This window comes from Ceratotherium simum, chromosome 16 (genome assembly GCF_057802395.1).
Source record: "Ceratotherium simum simum isolate JZ-2026a chromosome 16, ASM5780239v1, whole genome shotgun sequence".
NCBI classification, from domain to species: Eukaryota; Metazoa; Chordata; class Mammalia; order Perissodactyla; family Rhinocerotidae; genus Ceratotherium; species Ceratotherium simum.
Genome location: NC_141915.1, coordinates 7,150,606 through 7,170,747, shown reverse-complemented (window position 1 = coordinate 7,170,747; position 20,142 = coordinate 7,150,606). Strand labels below are relative to the sequence as shown.

Genomic DNA, 20,142 nt, shown 5'->3' with positions numbered 1-20,142 from the left:
AGGCCAATTATTCTCAAACCTAGGCGGGCATCAGAATCCCCCGAAGGGCCTGTTAAAGCACTGATTGCCGGGCCCCACCTCCAGAATTTCTGATTCAGCTGGTCTAGAGCAGGCCTGATAATTTGCGTTTCTAACAAGTACCCTGGTGATTCTGATGCTGCTGGTCCAAGGACCACACTCTGAGAACCACCACACGCTATTGAACTAACTGTATATAGAAAACCATTCCTCCCTCTCCAGCTGATCAGAGAAATAGATGATTTCCTAGGTGCTGATATTCCCATCACTTCATTACTGCCTCCAAAACGCATGTGAATACAGAGGCTGAATGGGGAACCCAGCTGGTCTGGACCATTGGGATTCTAGCTGTCCCACTTCAGCCTGGTCATCTATTTCTTGTAAGGATTGTGGAAATAAATGAAGACCAATCAAATGAGAACAAGCAAAAGCTCTTTGGCCAGAGCTTGTTCTAGCAAGAGGGTCAGCCACCATCACTCGCATTTTGGCAGAGACACAAAGGCAAGCAGAGGAGTGGGAGAGCTTTCCAGCGGGAAGAAAGGAAAGGCCTCAGTGTGCCCTGATGGAGGCTGTTGGCCTGGGGAAGCTGGAGGCAGGCTGAGTAGAAGTGGGGTGTCCTGTGTGATCCTTAGGGGTGCATGTTTGGCTTTCTCTAGTTGGTCCTAAGTTGGAAGCAAGGACAAAAATTAAGGAAGTTGTCAGTTATTAATCAAGTCCTGGCCATTTGGGCTCAATTGTTAGAGAAGTTATTGTTTGTCTTCCTGGATTGTTACCTAGAGAGGCGTCTGACTTCCTACAAGTCTGCTTACAACAGGCTGGCTTCCTGAGCTGGTTATTATAGCTAATGGATTGGTTTCCTGGGCCACAGGTCGCTACAGGCTGTGAGTCAGAGTTCTACTTTTATATATGGTCTGGCCACTGTCTGTTCATATATTCAGTTTCTCAGGATGCACAGTAGACACTCACTTTTTGTAGCTTGCTAAATCCTTGGTACACTCCACGTTGGCCAATTTCAATTAAATAATGGCTGATGTTTATTAAGGGTCTACTACATACAAAGTATTATGTTAGGCACGTGTTATAAGACACAGGCACCAATGTCAGTAAGAAGCAGCCTAAGTCATTTGGGCGTCAAGGGGAAAGAAAGGTCAGGGCATGTGTTGCTTAGAATCTTCTATCCCATTTACTGTAGAGGAGAAAGGAAGAGGGAGTCCAGGCTTCCTTTCCTTTCCCAGGTCAGGGAGCTCGGTTCCAGCTGAGAGCTTAGCTTTGCACCTTCACATCGGGAGTCGGCATTCTTCTCTGTTCTGCAGTGTCAGATCCCCAGGGCCAGGTCTGAGTTCCCTCTACTCTTGATAAGCCTGGTGCTTCTCTGATGCAGGTGGATGATCTGAAAGCCAAGCTGGCCACCCAGGAAGTGGAGCTGAAGCAGAAGAATGAAGATGCAGACAAGCTGATTCATGTCGTGGGCAGAGAAACAGACAAGGTGAGCAGAGAGAAAGCCGTCGCAGACGAGGAAGAGCGGAAGGTGGCCCTCATCATGCTAGAGGTGAAACAGAAGCAGAAGGACTGTGAGGAGGACCTGGCCAAAGCAGAGCCAGCGCTCACGGCAGCCCAGGCAGCTCTCAACACCCTCAACAAGGTAGGATGGTCTGCGTGCCTGCTTGTCCCTCACGGGACGGAGCCGACTCCTCCTCTGAGATACCCCGGAGTTCCAAAGAGATACAAAGGCAAAGTTGGGAGGGCTTATGGTGGGCTCCAGCTGTCACTGGTTTATTCATTAAGCAAACAAATTTTTTTTTTAAACTGTCTGCTAGGATCCACAAGCTACCTATGAAATCCCAGAGATGTAAGTCAGAACCAGTCAGGACAGGAGAGGCCTACATGTCCAGCCTCCTCGCTTCATGGATGAGAAAGCCAGGGCCCAGAGAGGAGAACTGACTTGCCCAAGTCGCAAACCTCAATATTAGAGCTAGACTTGCTAACTCACATCTTCAGAATCCAAGCCCACAGATCTCCTGGCTGTACATCCCATGGTCATTTTACCCATTAGATACTATAGGACACGTGAGGTTTTTAAAGCCATGTGAAAATGTTTAAGATATGAGATTAAAATAAGATGTTGCCTCAAAAATATGAAAAAAAAATCTAGATAATCAAAATTAGCAAGTATTCAATTAAGTGGCAACAATGTGTAATTGTTTGTAAATTAAATTCAAGTCTTATATATAACCATTTGGTGGAACAAGCATGACTCTTGAGATGTAGCCATAAGGCAATTTTATTTTGGTTCCCTTTAAATTTATTCTATGTGTTGGGAGAGAATATGGTTATTTACTTCTATCATTTTTCACAATTAACCTTCTTTCCCATTTGGATAACCATGGCTGAGGGGCAAAGGGAGGAAGGAGGAAAAAGAGGCAAGCAGACTCACATCATCAGGAGCTGGACTGAAAAGCTGACCCTTTCTCCATTGGGATGCCTACCTAGGCTCTTTGGAGACCCTCCACCAGTCATTGGGATCTCTGCCCTGCAGGTTGCTTTCTCCTCCTTCTCCTGAGAGTCTAGCAATTCACTTGCCCCTTCACATGGACCACTTCGTCAAGGTCTGAGGCAACCTATCCAGCTCTGCCATGCAAGCAGCTCATCTCTGGTCCGTGGGAGTCACCTGTGTCTTCTTTCCCCACATACACGCTGAGTGTTGGCTGCTCTCCCTAGTTCACTGTCAGGAGGCTCACCCACTATTCTCACACTCTAGATTCCTGGGGCATAAGTTAGACCCTGGTCCACTGCGTTGCTCAAACTACAGGGGAAACATTTGAGCTCTCTGAGTGGTCTCCTTAAAGCCCCTCCCTCTACCATTGATGTGAAAGGGGCGGCTGCCTTGCATCCTCCCTTAAAGGCAGAGTGGGTGAGACTCAGCGACAATTCTTACGAAAAATTTTCTCTTACTCTTCGCCTTCCTGACTCTTTTATACGCTCAATGCAAGTGAGGGATTTAAAAGTCAAAACACTGGTCTTCTGGAACCTTCTTTTATTAGTTCTGCATAGCTGTCTCACACCTCATTTTGGAAGGTAGCATCAGTCGGCTTAGGGCCTCAGCAAATCTGAAACTAAACTAGGAACATTGTAAAATCCTGTTACATATAGTAATATATGAATTGTATTTAATGTGAGATATGCATTTTAGTACTTTTAATGATGTACAGTGGGGGTTCCCTAAAAGTAAGGGTGCCTAGGGTCTATAAAGGCCTCAAATGGGCCTCTACCCTACATCAATAGGAAACACAAGACTTCTCCACCAGGAACTTTTGAGTATTGTCCAGTAGACCAGGACTTGGAAGTGTAGCCCAATTATGCCACCGCTTAGCCTGAACCTTTTAATACGGCCAGGCCAGGCTTCTCTCTGACCCTCACAGTGGCATCCATTTCAACCTCTATAGGCCTCTGATTAAACTCTACTACCCCTGCCCCTCCCATCATATAGGATTCCATCTCCTTTCCTCTCATTCTGCCTAAATCCTACCCATATTTCAGTATAAAACTTACATTCTAGATCAATTTCTCCCTTTTCTGATTTCCAGAGCACTAAAGATGGACCACTTTATTTATGCACTCGCATATGGTGGTCACTGATCACTTCTTGCCAAGAAGACTGATGTCTTCCATAAGATCTCTTGACACAGGGATTATGTTGTCTACGATGAGCTGAGTCCAAATACTGGCTGACCTATTTACTGTGTGTGGCCCTGGGAATGATTTTACCTTCTCTGAGCCTCCGTTTCCTCATCTGTAAAATGGAGGTAGTAGTCGTATAGTCCCCATTAGGTTGCTATAAGAATTAAATGAGATAATGAATGAAAAGTACCTAACAGATGGCAGTTACTCAGTAAATGTTTGTTGTTGTTGTTGATGTCATTAAAACCCACGTTATCTCTTCTGTTTCCACAAACTAGAAACAATGTGAATGCACATAAATACTTTTGATTAATTTGTTGGCTTATTAGTTAGTTGGTTGATTATTGGTAGAAAAAAACATAGAGATGTAACTCACAGAAGTGACAGGACAGGATTCTGAAAATGGCACTAGACTTGAATTCTAGATCTCTCTGCCACTACGGAAGTGAAGCCCATTTTTAATGAGTGCCTACTGTGTGCCAGTCGATACGACAGGTGCTTTCTTCTAACTGGCTATGTAGCCTGGCACAAGCCACTGAAGTTCTTCATCCCTCAGTTTCTTTTCTCTATTACATAGAAAGGGGCAGAATAGGAATTAATGGGCTCTTTATCTCACACTACCATCTAATCTATTAGCAAACTCTATCAATGCTACCTTCAAAATATGTCCATAATTCAAATGCTTTACATTGTCTCCACTGCTACCACTCTGGTCCAAGCCACCATCATCTCTTCCTGGACTATTGCAACGGCCTGTCCATTGGCCTCCCTGCTGACACCCTTGCTACAGTGATGCCTCTGCCCCCTACAGCAGTCTGAGTGATCTCTTGAAGACGGCAGTTTGACCATGTCATCCTTCTATTCGGAAGCTTCATTGGCTTCCCATCATATTCAGAATAAAATCCAAAGTCGTCACCACGGCCTACAAGGCCCTACGTGATTTTGCCTGGTCCACTTGTTCTACTACATCAATTACTACTCTTCCTCTTGTCACTCTACTCCACCCACACCGTGTCTCAGACACTCCCAGCGCAATCCTACCCCAGGGCCTTTGAACGAGAAATTACCTTTGTGCAGAATGCTCTTCTCCCAAGTATCCCCGTGGTTCCCTCCCCTTCTTCTTCAAGGCGTTTTCCTGTAAGTTACCTTATCAGAAAACAAATAATAAAAGTATTTCTTAATTTCAGAAAAAAAATTAAGATATACAAGAAAGAAAATATAACCCAAAGTAAACAATATTTATAATCATGTACATACTGAACGTGATTTTAACTAAAAACTTGATATAACCATAATGGGGGAAGGACCATTCGGAGGGAAAGGAGGGCAGTAAAAATGACAACATAATCCCACTCTACAATAGGAAGTCACTTGATAGCATCTAAAATGAAAATTCATAGCAGCATAAGCGTGTTCTTCATCAATAAGGAGTGAGATCTAGAAGTAATGATGGAAGAAATTGTAAGCGGTGGCTTCCGGAGAGCTGGAGTTGGAGGATAGTGGGCGTGTGTTTTGCCCTAAGCTTTGTGGCTCTGTTGGAGTTTGTAAACTCCGAGCATATATTACACCAACAGAAATAAAAATTTTAAATTTTCAGTGGCTTGAGAGCACAGAAATGGGCATAGCTAACTGCCTGGCCAGGTAGGAACTAGAGAAAAGAAAGCCCAGGGCCGGCCCCGTGGCTTGGTGGTTAAGTGCGCGCGCTCTGATGCTGGCGGCCCAGGTTCGGATCCCGGGCGCGCACCGAGGCACCGCTTCTCCGTTCATCCTGGGGCCGAGTCCCACATACAGCAACTAGAAGGATGTGCAGCTATGACATACAACTATCCACTGGGGCTTTGGGGGGAAAAAATAAAATAAATAAAATCTTTAAAAAAAAAAAGAAAGCCCAGGAAGCAAGGACAACAAAGATGAGCATTTTACTAGATGGAGACGGATGTAAAAAAGACCACCCCAGAGAGGAGCAATGTGTGTGAAGACACGGACACACGAAATGGTGTGGCGTGTCTGAGCCGTGGTGCACAAGTGGCGCCTCAGAAAGTGACGTGACAAGTCTCTAAGGAGGGTTGAGCAGGGTCATTAACAGCAGCCTCACTAACAAGTTAACTGTGGACCAGTGTCTCAAACAGCATTTTTTGCATTGAAATATGATTGATGTATAACATTATTATATTAGTTTCAAGTGTACAACGCAATATTTGATATTTGTATGTATTGCAAAATGATTACATACTAAGCCTAGTTAACAGCCATCAGAACATGTAGTTACAATTTCTTTCCTTGTGATGAGAACTTTTGAGATTGACTCTGTTAGCAACTTTCAAATATACAATACAGTGTTATTAACTATAGTTACCATGCTGTGCGTTACATCCCCAGGACATATTTATCTTATAAGTGGAAGTTTGTACCTTTTGAACCCCTTCACTCATTTCGCCCACCCCCCACACTTCCTATTCTGATTTGTTTCTGATGAGGTAGAATGGACCAGACTGTACTGCCTGTAATAAGGGAAGTATTGCTTCATGAACCCAAGGACCTCTGGAGTGTCTTCAAACCCTTCTGCAGGCACGGGACTCTGGTATTTAAGGACCACTTCCTTGTTTTCTCATCCTTTTCAAAGTTAACAATAAATCTTTAGTTAATACATAAAGAACACTTGTAAATCAGAGCTTGGTAGTAAGTCTCTGTGCATTTTAAGTCTCTGCTTAGGCAGTTTTATTTCACTTTTATAGCTAAACTGAAATAAATCTGGTATAACTTTTCCTGCCTTAGTTGAGAAATGGTTTTGCTTGCAATTTCGTCGCCTTTTTTTTCCCTACAAAGTTACTTGGAATTTTCTATTTATTTCCTATTCTTTTTTCACAGTGAAATTATTTTTTTTATTATACAAATAACATATAATGGCATCTTCATCGTTAAAAATAACTCAAATAGTATAGAATATATAGGGTAAAATATAAAGTCACCCTCAGCCCCAGGTCTCTCCCAAAAGAGAACTCCTGTAATCATTTGGGATATATCTATTCTAGCAATTTTTCTATGCATTTATGTTTGTACAAATGCACATATAAAAATATATCATATTTTAAATATGAATGGATAATGCCAACTTACTTTCTATCATGAAGCAACACTATTTCATGCCAGTACATACGTTGAAACCTTATTTAATGCTTTGTAGTATTCCGTGCTATAATTGTACTCTATTTTATTTAGCTACTTAACTGTTGTTGAGTGTTTAATTTTCTTTTTTTCTATACAAATATTCTTGTGCATACACCTTTATTGCATATGTGCACGTATTTCTCTATGCCAAATAAAAAGAAGTACAGTTGTCTCAGAGAGCCACATGGCAGGCTGAGTAATGCCTCCTCCACCACAAAGATATTCTCATTCTAAATCTCGGGAACCCGTGAATTTTACTTCATTTGGCTAAAGTGACTTTGTGGGTGTGATTAAATTAAGGATCTTGAGATGGGGAGATTATCCTGCATTATCCAGGTGGGCCCTAAATGCAGTCACAAGGGTCCTTAGAAACGGGAGACAAGAAGGTCAAAAAAAGGTGATGTGATGACGGAAGCACAGGGGGAAAAATGCTGATGTGATTGTGGGTCCATGAGCCAAGGAATGAGGCCAACTTCTTGAGCTGCAGAAGGCAAGGAACAGATTCTTCCCAACAGCCTCCAGAGGGAACCAGCCCTGCCAACACCTTGAGTTTAAGACTTCCGACCTCCAGAACTGTAAGATAATAAATTCATGTTAAGTCACTAAGTTTGTGGTAATTTGTTACAGAGGCAGTAATTTGTTACTCATATAAACAATATGCTCTTTTTTTTAATAAACAATGCCCAGTGTCTATCCAAAATGGTTGTTCTTGTTTATAGTTGTGAATACTGCTTTACCCACATCCTAGCCAATCTTAGATACTTTCAATCATTTTAATTTTTCTCAATAAGAGAGCAAAAAATTTTTCATTTTTTAAAAATGATAAATGGTTTCATTCTAATGAGACTGGGCATCTTTTCAAATATTTAGATTTCTTCTTTTGTCCATTGCTGGTCAGATTCTTTGTCCATTTTCTTGTAAGATAGTTTCCCTTTTTATTGATTTACAATTTTTCTTTATAAATTTTTACTATTAATCCCTGGGTACAAATGTTATAAATATTTTCTCCCTATCATTTGACTTTTAACTGAATATTGACAAGTATTATAAAAATCAGATTGTATAATTAAATAATTTTGATAATTCTAGGGTTACAGAGTTGAACAGACTTCTTTCCTACAGGACTTCTTAAGGCCTTTATTATGCGATAAACTTGATACTAAAAGTGACAGAGATAGTACAAGAAAATAAAACCTCAGATTAATCTAACTTATGAATAGTGGTGTAAGACATCTATATAAAATACTAGTAAATCAAACTCTCTTTGCCACCAGCTGGTTTTTCATGTATAAGACTATTCATATAACCATACCCAACCATAGATCAAAGAAGAAAATCTATATAGTCATTTTGAGAAATGACAAAATGGTACTTAACGCAATTCAACACCCAGTCCTTATTAAAATTCTAAGTGAAGCAGGAATAAAAGGATATTTGGATATTTTGCTACAGATGGCAGTCAATCCCAATCCAAGAGCAAAACATCCTATCTAACGGTAGAAGATTGGAGGCATTCCCATTAACGTAGAAAAAGCACAATAATGATCCCCTTCACTACCATTATAAAAAAATTGCCCTAGAATTTCAAGCCAATGCAATACTAAATGAAGAATAGTAATCTTATAAATGTAAAATATCAGACAAATGTATCATTATTCATAGATGTCATAAAAACATTTAAAAACAAAGATAAGGGAAGGGTTAAGAACCCATTACAAAATAATTTACAAAATTTAATAGCTTCCCTAATATCAGAAGTAGCCAATTACAAAATCTAGTATTTTCAAAATGGCAACCAAAACACAAGGTACAGATAAGCATAAGTAAATGTGCTGAAACTATGTGACGAAAACTACACCTTTGTTGAGAAATATAAAATAAGATATGAATAGACAAATAAATATACCAAGTTTATGTATGGGAAGATTCAATATTGTAAGAATATCACTACTCAAGTAATTTAATTGTTAAATATAAGTCTAATTTAACTCCAATTTGATTTTTGGCCCATTTGTTTCTAATGTCATTAAAAGTTCATATCATTTAACCAGTATTAAAGATTTAATAACCTAAATATCCAGCAATTTGGAGTTGGCTAAATGAAATATGGCTCATCTAAATGAAAGAAAACTGTGCATACTTATTTAAAATCATGCTTTAATAAAAATAATTAATGACATAAAAAGTTTAAGATACAATTTTCAGTGAAAATCGGGTTCAAAAAATAATATAACCAGTGATTAATATGTGTATATATGTGTGTATATATACATGTAAACGTATGTAGATGAATGAGCCACATATATATCTCTTCATACATACTCATATTCATATATATATTCATTCATTATCTTTGTTTTTTGTGTCTCCCTGTTAGTCTATCTGTTATATATCTATAACGAAACACACCAAGACCTAACTAATGTTTGTCTCTGGGTAGTAAGATTATGAATGCTTCTTGTTTTCATCTTTACCTTTGCTAAATATCTCACAATAAATATTTATTCTTTTAATAAAAGGACAAAATAGTGTTTCCTTATAAAACAGTTAACAATAAGAAAGAAATGAAACCGTAAAAAACCTTGAAAAATTATCATCAGATCAGATCAGTTTTAATAGATGTGAAAGACCCTTCTAAACATAAAAACAAAGGATGATATCATCCAGAAAAGGATTATTAAATTTGGCTACATAAGAGCTAAATCTTTACATATCACAAATATCATAAACAAAATTTTTAAATTTAAAAAGAAAAGAGTTACTGTTCTTAGTATGTAAAGAGCTTTTATAAATTGTGCTGGAAATCTGCCATTTGTCTCCCTCCCTGCCCATTTACTCTTTGCCCTTCCCAGCTCTGTTTGTTCTGTACCTGGGAGACTGACTTGCATCTACCTCATCCAGGACCCTCCCTTGCCCTCTAGCTTCCAGTCACCTTTGGCCAAGACGAGTGCCAGTGGGGGACTGGAGGGAGGGAGAGCCTGAGATCAAGGTATTCATTCCTTTGGCCCCAACCTGCCCTCAGCTGAAGATTACACCTCCTGTCAGGGTCCCTCTCCACAGGATTCTCTCTCTCTCTCTCTCTCTCTCTCTCTCTCTCTCTCTCCCCCGCCCTGCGCCCCCTCGGTTCTGCTAACCACATCTTCCCCTTGTCCCTTCTGGCCCAGGGATAGAAATGGAGCCACCCCAGCTCCATCTGCCCAACATTACCAGCCCAGGGTAACGCACTAGCTCTTAGGTTTCTTCAATCTACGCTTTTATAAGTAGTTCCCTGCATTAGCTCTCTTCAAATGAGCCAGTGTGTTGTATCAGCTTTTTGCCTGCAGGGACCCTGACTAATACAGTAGTCATAAAGAAAAAGACAGCCCGGTAGAAATGTAGGCAAAGGTCAACGCCAAACAATTCACAAAACAAGAAGTTCAAACAGCTTAAAAACTTGAAAAAAAATGTTTAGCATCACTACTAAATATATATATACGTATATGAATTATGCCAATATTATGATCCCACTTTCAGCCTATCAGGCTGAAAAAAAATTTTTAAATAATGTTGCCAGTTGTTGAAAAGGATGGGAGTGTATACAGACTCTCTCAAACACTGATGACTGGTATTGGAATTTCTGGGAAATAATCTGATAATATGTAGAAAGAACAGTAAAAATGTTTCTACTCTTTGACCCAGAAAATCCACTTCTAGGAATATTATCCTAAAGAACTAATCTAAGATTTTCACAAAGATTTATATAGAAGAATGTCCAGCAAAGCATTATCCATGTGGTAAATTGGTGGAAATGACCGAGGTTTACAGAAATTGACTATGTTTTACATAAATTGTGATTCATCCATCTGATGGTATATCGACTTTAAAAATAACTAGGAACTTTCTCTCATAGCTCTTTTTAAAATGATCAATAAGTTCTGCCTACACTATCTCCAAAACATGTCCCAAATCCAGTTGCTTCTCATCGTCTGCTCTAGGAAAGCCCTGGCCCAAGGGGCCTCAGTCCCCTGCCTGGACAACTAAACAGCCTCCCTCACTTGTGCTTGCCGTCCACCCCTGCCCTGCCACGGTGGGTCCACACCGCAACAAGCTCTCAAAGCTAGATCATTTCACTCCCTGCCTAAAACCCTGCAACGGCTTCCCATTGAAATTAGAGTGAAATCAAATGCCTCCCCACGGCTCTGGAGCCCCTGGCAGTCTGGCCCTGACTGCTTCTCCTCTCTCATCTCCACCACTCTCCTCACCTCCACACTCTACACAGTGGCCAGGCTTGTTCTGCCTCCTGCCTCTGTGTTTGCAGATTCATCTTCCTGGAACAGCCCCCTGCAGATATCTTTAGAGCTGCGTCTTCCCCGTCATCGACACCCCAGCTGAAATGCCCAGTGCTCAAAGTGGTCCTCCAGACCTCCCTCCCTAGCTAAAGCAGAATCCTCACTCCTCAAGAATCCTCTATCCCATTAGCCCTGTTGTTTTTTCCCAAAGAACTTCTCATTGTCCAAAATATCAAAGGTTGAGCTCTGTCTTGCCTCTCTCTCCCACCTGAACGAGTAAAAGGACTTTGCCTTTCTTGTTTATCATTGTATCCCCATTCGCCAAGTGAATGACTATGCACACACATTTATTTGTTCATTAATTCACTCAGCAAAGACTAGTTGACTGCCCTCTGTGCACCAGGCACTGTTCTGGGTGCATGTGATGCATCGATGAGCAAAGATCGCTGCCTCTATGAAGTTTATATTCCAGCACAGGTGAGGGGTGAGAGACGAGACACGTAAAAAGTAACAAATACTTTATAAAAATTATAAAAAGTAATTTATACCATGTATTAGAACATGCCAGATGCTGTGGAAAAAGGAAAAACGTAGAGCAGAGTAAGGAGGAGCTCTGGGGCTGGGGTAGCTAGGGCGGAGGGTTGTAGGAGGCGGGAGGTTGCAGTACTAAAGAAGGTGATCAGCAGGGGCCTCCTTGAGAAGAAGTTTGAGAAGAACTTGGAGGAGAGCAAATTCATCAGGCAGACACCTGGGAAGAGCAGTGAAGGCCATGGCAGTGACTAGAACAAGAGCCCTAAGGCAGGGGTGGGGTGGAGGGAGTGGAGCATGCCTAACATTTGCTTGCTCAAAACCACACCTGCCTTCTTCTGAGAAGTGTTTTTTCCATCCTTGTGTTCCTATTAGTAATAACATGTTGCCTGCCCCATGGTGATTGGCTACAGGAGCCCCGCCTAACTAAACAAGATCATTTCCTAGGACTTTTTTATTTGGACTCGAATTAAAGAAAAAGTCTCTTCCCTTCTGGTTGCAAAGTGATGGATATGAGCCTGGAGCTGCTGACACCCGTTTATCCCATTCAGTTGTTCAATATACGTGTCGATGAGTACCCGCTGTGTGCCAGCTTCTGTTCTAGGCACCAAAGCTACAGTGCTTAGCAAGAGAGGTGGGGTCCCTGTTCTCATGAAGAAGAGGAATAAAGTAATTTGACAAGGAAAAAGTGGTAATCATTTCCGACTGCCTTGAGTTCTCTGAAGATCATCAGGGGGCTCGGATAGGAAGTGACTAGGAAGGAGGCGCTGGCAGGGAGAGTCTTTCTGAGTGAGGGACGTGTGAATTGAGATCTTGGTGGATTAGAAAGGATCAGCCATGCAAATGGCTTAGGAAGAAGTGTTCCAGGCAGAGGTCCTGAGGTGAGAATGAGCTTGGCAAGTCAATATGCTGGGAGGAGGCAACTGTGGCTAGAGCTTCACGAGAGATGGAGAAGGTGGGCCAAGTTGAGGTCAGAGAGGTAGGCGGTATGCAGAAAAGAAACTCATACACAGAAGGAAGAAACAAGAGAAGGTCCGGAGAATCCTGCAAAAGTTCAAAACACAGTCCCACTCATCCTTGCAGCTAGCTCCAAGCCCACCCTCTCAGATACATGAGCGAGAAAATCCCCCTTTGTACTTCAGCTAGCTTTTCTGTCACTAATACCAAAAGAGCCAAGATTAATTTATAGATATACATGAATATAAAAAAGACTGGAAGGAATTATGTTACCACACAAATGGGGTTCTCCTACCTGATGTGCATTTAAAAAGCCAATTATTACAATGTCAGCTTTTGGAAGAGGAAATGTAGCTTTATTTTGTGAGCTCAATCTGCAAGGAGACAGGGGCATACGCTCTCAGACCTGTCTCCGCAATCTAGGCCTTGGGGCACAATTTATGGGATGAAGGGCAGGGCGGTCTTAAGTGTGGAGATAGATGATTGGAGGTAGGGGGAAGTGAGGTAGTTGATGATCTACGCAAGCGTAGTCAAGCTTCATGACTCTTCAGAGGACACGTTCACAAAATGGCGGCATTACCATGATCTGAGGGTGGAGTTTTTAGGTCCTTGACATCAAAAAGATCACTTATTGAGCATTTGTGCACTCCCAGTTGATGGGTTGGTGGTCTCAACCAGCCTGAACTAGACAAGGGGTCCCAGTTCCTGAAAAACCACTCTTAATTACTCTGTTAATAATATGGGGCACGGGGGGTCAGTTGAACTGGTCCTGGAGGGCCCCCTGGAGGGTTATAATTACAGTGCAATATTAACAATGACGTATCCAGGTTATAAAATTGAATTTCATCTTCACACATTTTTGTATTTTCTTGATTCAGTACATTGAACATTCTTAAACTATTTTTAAATTCTGGGTTTTTTGTTTCTGATTGTGTTTTTCCACTTTGCCCTCTTTGACCCAGTGGAGGCTACTACGACAGATATGCTAGCACACCTCCCACACCTGTACTGTCCTTCATTCCTGCCCCTGACAAGTTGGTCATGACCAAATGTGAAAACAGTTGCAAGAGCAAATGCAGCATCTTCCTAGGTACTTTCCTTAGGTGCTAGAAATAATTCTCCTCGCTTATTTCCAGGCCCAAGAGTACCCCAAAATTAATTTGACACAAGGATCTAATCTTGAAATTAAGATTTCCCCCCACTTACAAAATCAGCCCAGAAAGCAAGTGCTTCTGACGTCATAGGCTTCTCATTGACGGTCACAACAAACCTGAAATCAACTCCATATGCATTTATGACACAATTTTCCTTACAGACTAATGAGTCTCCCTGCTCCCAATTTACAGATGAAAATGCTGAGACCCTGGAAGGTTTAAGTGACTTGCCAAGGTCAGCCCTTTCAGCCATATCCCTCTGGAGCAAGTGAAACTTAGAACAAAGGGCAAACCCACATTTAGGCAGAGGCAGCCACTGCATAGGCTGTGCCTAGCTTTCTGTCTGAATTATTTCTTGGCAGGAAATGCCACTTTGCTACCAGGACAGTCAAGTCTAGTTAGAACAAGCTCATGGAACAAAGCAGTTTAATTAAAGAAAAAAAATTAGTTGAGTTACAGTGCTATTCTCTTCCATCCAGGATGGAAATTAATTTATAATAACATTATCGTGTATTCATGGCGTGCTACATATTTCAGAGTATGTTAGCATCCTTCTGTTTTTCAGCTGGATGTGAAATAATTGTGTGTTTCTAATGGGCTACGAGTCAGTTCAAGTGCTGGGAGAATGTAACTGAGTCTCGGCTAACCGTTCAGGGAAGTCTGAAGCCACTGGGGAGTAGCTTTGGTTTGCTTTTGATGAGTCATGATATTTAAAATTCAGAGGGCTGCTGCAGGCTTCAAAGCAGCCCTTTCAGATTGATCACTCGAAAGCCTGACTCCATTAGTGGCCGAGGACAAAGAAAGCCCATTCATTTTCCTCTAACAACCTCGTTCTCTTTTCTCAGACCAACCTGACGGAGTTGAAGTCATTCGGGTCTCCACCTCCGGCGGTCAGCAACGTCAGCGCTGCGGTGATGGCGCTCATGGCGCCCGGGGGCAGGGTTCCCAAGGACCGGAGCTGGAAGGCCGCTAAGGTCGCCATGGCCAAAGTGGACAGCTTCCTGGACTCCCTAATCAACTTTGACAAAGAGAACATTCACGAGAACTGCCTCAAGGCCATCAGGCCGTATCTGCAGGACCCCGAGTTCAGCCCAGAGTTCGTGGCCACCAAGTCCTACGCGGCTGCGGGCCTCTGTTCTTGGGTCATAAACATCGTGAAGTTCTACGAGGTGTTCTGTGATGTGGAACCCAAGCGCCAAGCTTTGAGCAAAGCCACCTCGGACCTCAGTGTTGCCCAGGAGAAGCTGGCAGCCATTAAAGCCAAGATCGCTGTAAGTGAAGCCAGAGCCCCCACCCACCCTGCTGGGCAGCCTCTACTACAAATACCCTCCACCTAGCATCCTGGTTTTTAGAGAGAAGCAGGAAAACCAAATTGTTATGCAAAATCTCCTGGTTTTTCAATAGAGGCAACTTTTAAAATTTCTTTCTCAAACACTGTATTGTCCAAAAAGGACAAATCCACTGGACCATTGGTTTCTGCTTTGGTCCTAAAAGGTTTTCTCCTTTTCCTCTGAGGAAAGAAAAGATGACAGATAGATATGTATAACAGACCTAGAGTGTTATCCACGGAGCCAATGGTTATCTTATTAGCTGCAATGAATTTAACATTTTTGCACATCTATGGTGAAGAACAAAAGATCAAAATTGGAGATTCTTTCTTTTTCTCCTTTGAAATGTAGGTTTTATCCACCTTATCCCACCTTTTGCACCTATTATCTTCAGTTATGGCCAGCCGTCCACCTGTCTCGCTCTCAGCAGTGTGGGCATGTGGGCATGCAGGATGTATTTTATGTTATCCGCATTGTTGTATAGAAGCTTTTAAAAGCAAGTAGTATATTGTGGTTTGGGGGTGGTCCCTTGACCATAAATATAAAACTGTGAGGGTCATTAGCTTTTATTAACCTCTCATTGATAGTTTGATTATATCTGCCTCACCCAAGTAGAGGTAGAAATTGGAACCCCACAGAGAGGCATAGCAGCTATAAGTCCATTGGCAGACCTCACTTCCAATCCAAGCTGTAATATTTACTGATGTGTGACCTTTAGAAAGGTGTTTAAAAAGCCCAAACTTCTGTTTCCTGGAGTAAAGTGGGCACAGTAACGTCCCCTTGTCATGAGATTGCTGTGAGGATGAAAGGAGAGAGTGCATGAAACCCAAGCCCAGAGCCCGGCACCTAGGAGTGCGGGGAGCTGGGCCACTCCTGCGGTTACCATAACCCTTGATGGCTGCTGACCTCCGCTCTCCTCCAGCTCCCTCTCCCCCTTCCTCAACTACGTGTGCTGTCACATGCACGTGCAGGCCCTGTAATCAGTCACTACTGTGATCAAGTTCAATCCAAAACGTTTCCTGGATATTTCATTTCTACACGTGCATTCCAGACAAGTAAGATTTTTGTTGCAAATTTCGCATGATGATAAAAAGGGTTTTACTAATTGTGAAAAGTAAGACTGTAGAAATGCTGCATGCTTCAAGTTTTGTGGGTTTATTGATTGTTAGATTAAAATCTATGGCTAAAGGCTCTCATTCAAAGGTCCTTGCAACCAATCTATCTATAAAGAAAAGACACTTTGGCAAAGCAATAACCTCCTCTCAATATGTTTGCTTTATAAACCCAGATGGTCATGGACCAGTTTACTTAAAACAGGTGATAATCACCGTAACAATGACGCTCTTCAAAGAACACCAAGTGCAAAACACCGTAACATCCCCATGACTGCTTTTTGCAGCAAAAGACCTCCCGATAATTTTCATATCCTGCAGTCTCTCCCAGAAAAGTGTTATAAGAACTGCATTCTCAAAGATCTCTTTACTCAAGTTATTTTAACTAGAGGAACATTTGGTGCAAAAGGAATGTTTTCAAAATGTTTATTCTTTTCCAGTAGCCAACATTTCATATGATGGGCCCACTCAACCCGTGAAATAAGAATATTTTTAAAATACTTGGCTACCTTAGGAAGGCACTTCTTTTCTGCCAAAATATTTTTTGAAAAAACGTATTCTCACTTTTAACAACCTCCTCTCCATCCTTTGCCTATCCACATGCCTATCAACATCCCAAGAGTTGGGACACTTGCCCCCAATGACAGAGGAAATGGGCTAACACCCATCCCTACTGAGGAGGCCCACCCAGGGGAAGGAAATTCTTCCCTGTGTGCTACTGAGGCCACTGCCCGCCTTCACCAGTTGCATCCACCCTAAGCTTTATTTTTAGGATTTTAGGATCATTCCAAGTAAACTTTATATTCGAGATGCATAAAGTGAAAAAAGCATATTTCAAAAGAGATTACACAGTATAATTTCAATTTGATTATATATGTAATTAAAGTACAAAAAAATGTAAATAGTGGTGATTATTTCTGGGTGGTAGATTTTAGATGGTTTTTGTTTATCTGTATTTTCTTTTTTTCTATAATGGACATATATTAATGTTATAATTTATAAAAATGATAGTAATAAAAACAAACAAGGCATTTCATTGAGCATGTACTCACCATAAGTAAAATGTCAAATAGTAGAGAAAGGTTTCTAACGAGAAACAACAGCTTCCTGCCATTTGAATTCTTTTGTCTGTTTCAGCTGCTTGTCAATGCCGCTCCAGGCTTGCTACCTCGCGGCTTAAATGTGTCTCATTTGGGCCGCACATAGTGTTTGAAATGATTTAATTAATTGCCAAAGTTTAAAACAGCAGGAGATTTTGTAAAAATCTGATTTCTGGCCAGTCTTCAAATAATCAGAAGATTCCTACGTATCATTAACTGATCCTGGAGTTAAGTCATGGCGTGGCATTCAAACAGACAGTGTTGCCATAGTCCCCAGCAACTCCTTTTTTTCTTTTTTTTCAGCACTAGACTCATCTGACCAGTTTACATGATCTTCCTGGCCTCCGCTCATTTGAATTTCTGACTTCTGTCTATGAGCTGTGCTGACATCCCTGTTTCTTGATGTATCTTATTCAGGCAGTTGACTTTCTCCTAGGTGAGGCTCTAAGGTGTTCCTCCCATGTCTTCCCAATATCATTATGGCAACCACTTTTAGTTGATGTAACCTTTGTTTCTTGTTCTGTCACATAGCGCAGCTTCCTTGGAGCCCTCAGTTTTCAAGATGAAGCTAGTACCCTGTCCTTCAGCTCTTCTCCCCACCTTCCACCTCCCAACTTCTGTTACCATTACTTATTGTTACTGTTGCTGTTTAATCACCAAACTGAAAATATCTACATTCTGCTCTATAACCAAAATTAAGTGTCCCATGCTCTGTCCATTTACTAACTCAAAAAGTTGAAAAATCAGTAAATTCCATTTATATTCTGTGAACATGTCTATGCTGTTCATAGCAGATCTAAGTGGTACACCATAATTACATTGCCTTTTTTAGTACAACCTTCTTTTCCCCCTGGAGTTTCTACTTTCCTTTATTTTCTTTCTCTTCCATTAGTTCCTTTGGCATAGCTTCAATTACTTTTAAACTCTTCATCCAATCCAATATTCTATCAAGTCCCCCTTTGCCCCCAAGACCTTTCTCCCTTGTCCCTGACTCAGCTCCAAACAGTGCTGGAGAGTAAACACATTTCACTGCTTTCTCGGCTTGGTTCCAAGGACTTCTGGACCCCGTGCCTTCTCCTTTCTTGATTTCTTCTTTTGTTTTGCTAAGGCTCATTCTTAAGTAACTTTCTCGTAAATATTAAGAGGTAAATTTTCTGAATAGTTCCAGTTTGGAAATGCCTTTATTTTTAAACTGAACTGAAAATTTTGCTGAGTATTGAATTCTGAGTTGTTGATTTTTTTTTCCCCTTAGAACTCTCAATGCTTTATCCTCTCATTTGATGAAAAGTCAGGGTCCCTTTCCTTCCTTGATGCCCTGTGTTTCCCCCTTTCTGGAAATATTTCCATTTTTTCATTATTCTTGGTGTCTGAAACTTTACATTGATGTGCTTCACTGCCATCCTTTTTTTATTTGTTGTGCTTGGCATATAGAAACTTGTTTAATTCTGCTCTGGAAAAGTATTTTGTATTATTTCTTTAGCAATCTCCCTTCTGTTTCTTTTTTAATCTTGTTTTCTGGAACGCATACTGGTTGGATGTTGTACCTTCTGCTGGGTCCTCTCTTTTCTCTCATCTTTTTGTCGCTTTATGTTTTCTTAAACTTTCTGGATTTCCTCAAATTCATCTTTTAACCTCCCCTTGAATTTATTATTTTTCACATTAACAATAATGAGAATTTCCACAACATTTTTTTACTAGCATCCTCTTCTTGTTTTATAGATGAAACATCTTGAATCTCTATGAGAAACTAATTATGAAGGGTTATATGCTTTGTTGTTATTTTTGCTGCTGAAGTTATCTCTTTTTCCCAGGTCATTTTCGTCTTCTTGTTTATCTTAATCTAGGCTTTCATCAAATGTCTTCTTATCCTTTCATGTTTGCGAGAGTAGTGATCAAAAGCTGATCATAGCTCTGCAGGCAAGGGCAGAACTGGTTGACTGGCAGAATTTGCTTTCAAGATCAGATGAGTTATGCTGGATGCATCCTAAATACCAGAATGTGTTGTCTTTTCTCTGCCACTACTGAATCTCCTGCCTGGTGACATAGATGCCTGGTGCCACTGCATGCTGGGCACAGGGATGGAGATATGGGGTGGGGAATCAATAGACTTCCAATTAACCCTCTTATTTTCAGCATCACCCTCAATCACACCTGACATTTCCAAGTCCCCAGTGTCTACGGGGCTCTGCAGGGCTGACTGGCTTCCCCTTTGGTGAACTGAGGCCAACTCTAGGTTGCAGCTTCCTCTGCTGTGCCCCGGTAGTTTCCACTTCTCTATCAGTGTGATCTTGCATAAATCTATTGAAATCCTTTGCCTTCCAATGGCCCTCAACAGGTGCTTGGTGTTACGACTTTTTTAATTGCTTCATAATCATCATAGAGAAATATCTGGAAGAAGAGGAGGCAAATAAGTGTGGCCAGTCTGGTGTCATTAATTGGATGACTCACCACCTGCTTTTCAAACTGCTTGGCTGTATAACCTCGGCCCTTAATTTATTTCTCTTTTGAGTTGGTAATGACCGACTGAGCAGCCCAAACCTTGGTTATTGCATAGAAATGAGACGTACTTGGAGGTATCTGCCATGTGTATGCAAATATGTATTCCGGGGGCAACAAAAGCTATGTGCTTCAATTCTAAATTGTTAATAAATTTAGAAAAACTGAAACCATGACCTTTTTAAAAATGTTCCTCTGCTTCGGGATAATGGGAGAAAATAGATCAGGTTAAGCAAAAGTTATCTTGTACCCCTAGGACCTAAAAGAAGTGGAGGACTTAGGCTGCAGACAGCCCGATCCCAAACCTCAGACTTGCTGCAGCAGACTGTGTGTGT

The 20,142-nt window shown here is 41.3% G+C and overlaps 1 protein-coding gene across 1 annotated transcript in view; it reads left to right on the top strand.

The window, feature by feature from the left end:
- Positions 1-20,142, top strand: part of DNAH9 (dynein axonemal heavy chain 9) — a 309,121-nt gene that overhangs the window by 203,284 nt on the left and 85,695 nt on the right. The window contains exons 49-50 of the mRNA XM_004433052.3: positions 1,400-1,660; positions 14,617-15,042. Of these exons, the coding sequence (XP_004433109.2) occupies positions 1,400-1,660; positions 14,617-15,042 (687 nt within the window). The remainder of the gene's footprint in view (positions 1-1,399; positions 1,661-14,616; positions 15,043-20,142) is intronic.